The following is a 1240-nucleotide window of genomic DNA, read 5'->3' on the forward strand; positions in this document are numbered from 1 at the left end:
CTGTTCTATTTTTTGGTGTGTTGGTGGCTAACATAATATCCCATCATGTCACCATATAATCAGGGGCTTCAGTAATGAGCATAATTGTTTGAGACGGTATTTTGAAAATACAACTTTTGTCTTTTCTAGTGTATGGCTTAAGAAAATGGAAGTCGATAGGTTGTAAATGCTCACGAATAGTGGGCTAAAGAGTATTGTTAATACGTGTTTGAGAAGAGGAGGATATGCTAAATGAGGCTCAGCAGCAGGATTGTGTGCATTGGATAAGAGCAACACATGTGTGCAAATCAAGCGCGTAATGTGCTAACCAAAAAAGCCATAAAGTTACAGCTGAAGCCGATGGAACCGAGGGAGGATGTGGAAAAACACAACATGAATGTGCAAGTACTCAGTAAGAGGATGGACAAGCTTGTTGAGTAAATAAAGAAATTTCAAGGAAAAGCCAGTTGGAAGTGTAATAACCTTGTATGGTTATTAGTAAAGTGGAGTCATTGGATGCATAAATTAGGGAGAGTGAGGTAACCAGTGGGAAAACAGCTGTAAGGGAGCTTAATGTTTATGTCCAGCTTGAAAGAATACACTCATCTAACTGTATGTATTGGGATGTGCTTCCTGCTTTGTTGGATGCTGCTGTAATTGGTTTGTGTCAGGCACTTATTAATTTCGATACATTGATGTATATGTCTGTTGAATATGTCTGCTAATATCAGTAATGACTGTGATGATAAGTTTTTTTCCCTCTTTGACTAATTAATGTATGGGAAAAATCACTAAGAGGCACGAAACAGTGTTTGTCATTGGATTGTTTTGCGACTTTTATCTCCTTCCTTTCAAGGTGATATGCGGTCGTTCGAATGGAGGACTGATATGGTTGAGTGGAGCTAAATTACGGACTACATCGATGACGACTACAAGTACCATAACGTCGGTGAACTCGGGACACTTTGCAAGATTTACAGAATTACGCAGGCAGAAGCTCCACAACCTTCCTTTGAGAATCGTGAGAAGGAAGGAGAGATTCTGAATAAGTTGGAGGAAATGGTCAAACAGACGGCGGCTGGTGGTAGTAAAGGTTCAAGTAAGTTGGGTAAAAGAACGACGGCATATCAGGAGATAAAGATACTTCTTGAGAAGGCGAAAAAGCTGAAGGAAGAAATAGAAGTGAATAGGACAAAAGCTTTGAATGCAAGTCGTTCCGCTAAAGATAGTATGTTGAGAGCTGTGTATGGCGACGCTGTGG

General features: G+C 40.1%; 1 pseudogene across 1 annotated transcript in view; it reads left to right on the forward strand.

The window, feature by feature from the left end:
- Positions 1–775: 775 nt before the first annotated feature.
- The window catches only part of TEOVI_000145500:pseudogene, a 1601-nt pseudogene continuing 1136 nt past the window's right edge, over positions 776–1240 (forward strand). Inside the window, 2 exon segments of the mRNA in view lie at positions 776–808; positions 811–1179. Coding sequence covers positions 776–808; positions 811–1179 — 402 coding nt within the window.

The sequence above is a fragment of the Trypanosoma equiperdum genome (genome assembly GCF_001457755.1).
Source record: "Trypanosoma equiperdum strain OVI genome assembly, contig: ctg_36, whole genome shotgun sequence".
NCBI lineage: Eukaryota > Euglenozoa > Kinetoplastea > Trypanosomatida > Trypanosomatidae > Trypanosoma > Trypanosoma equiperdum.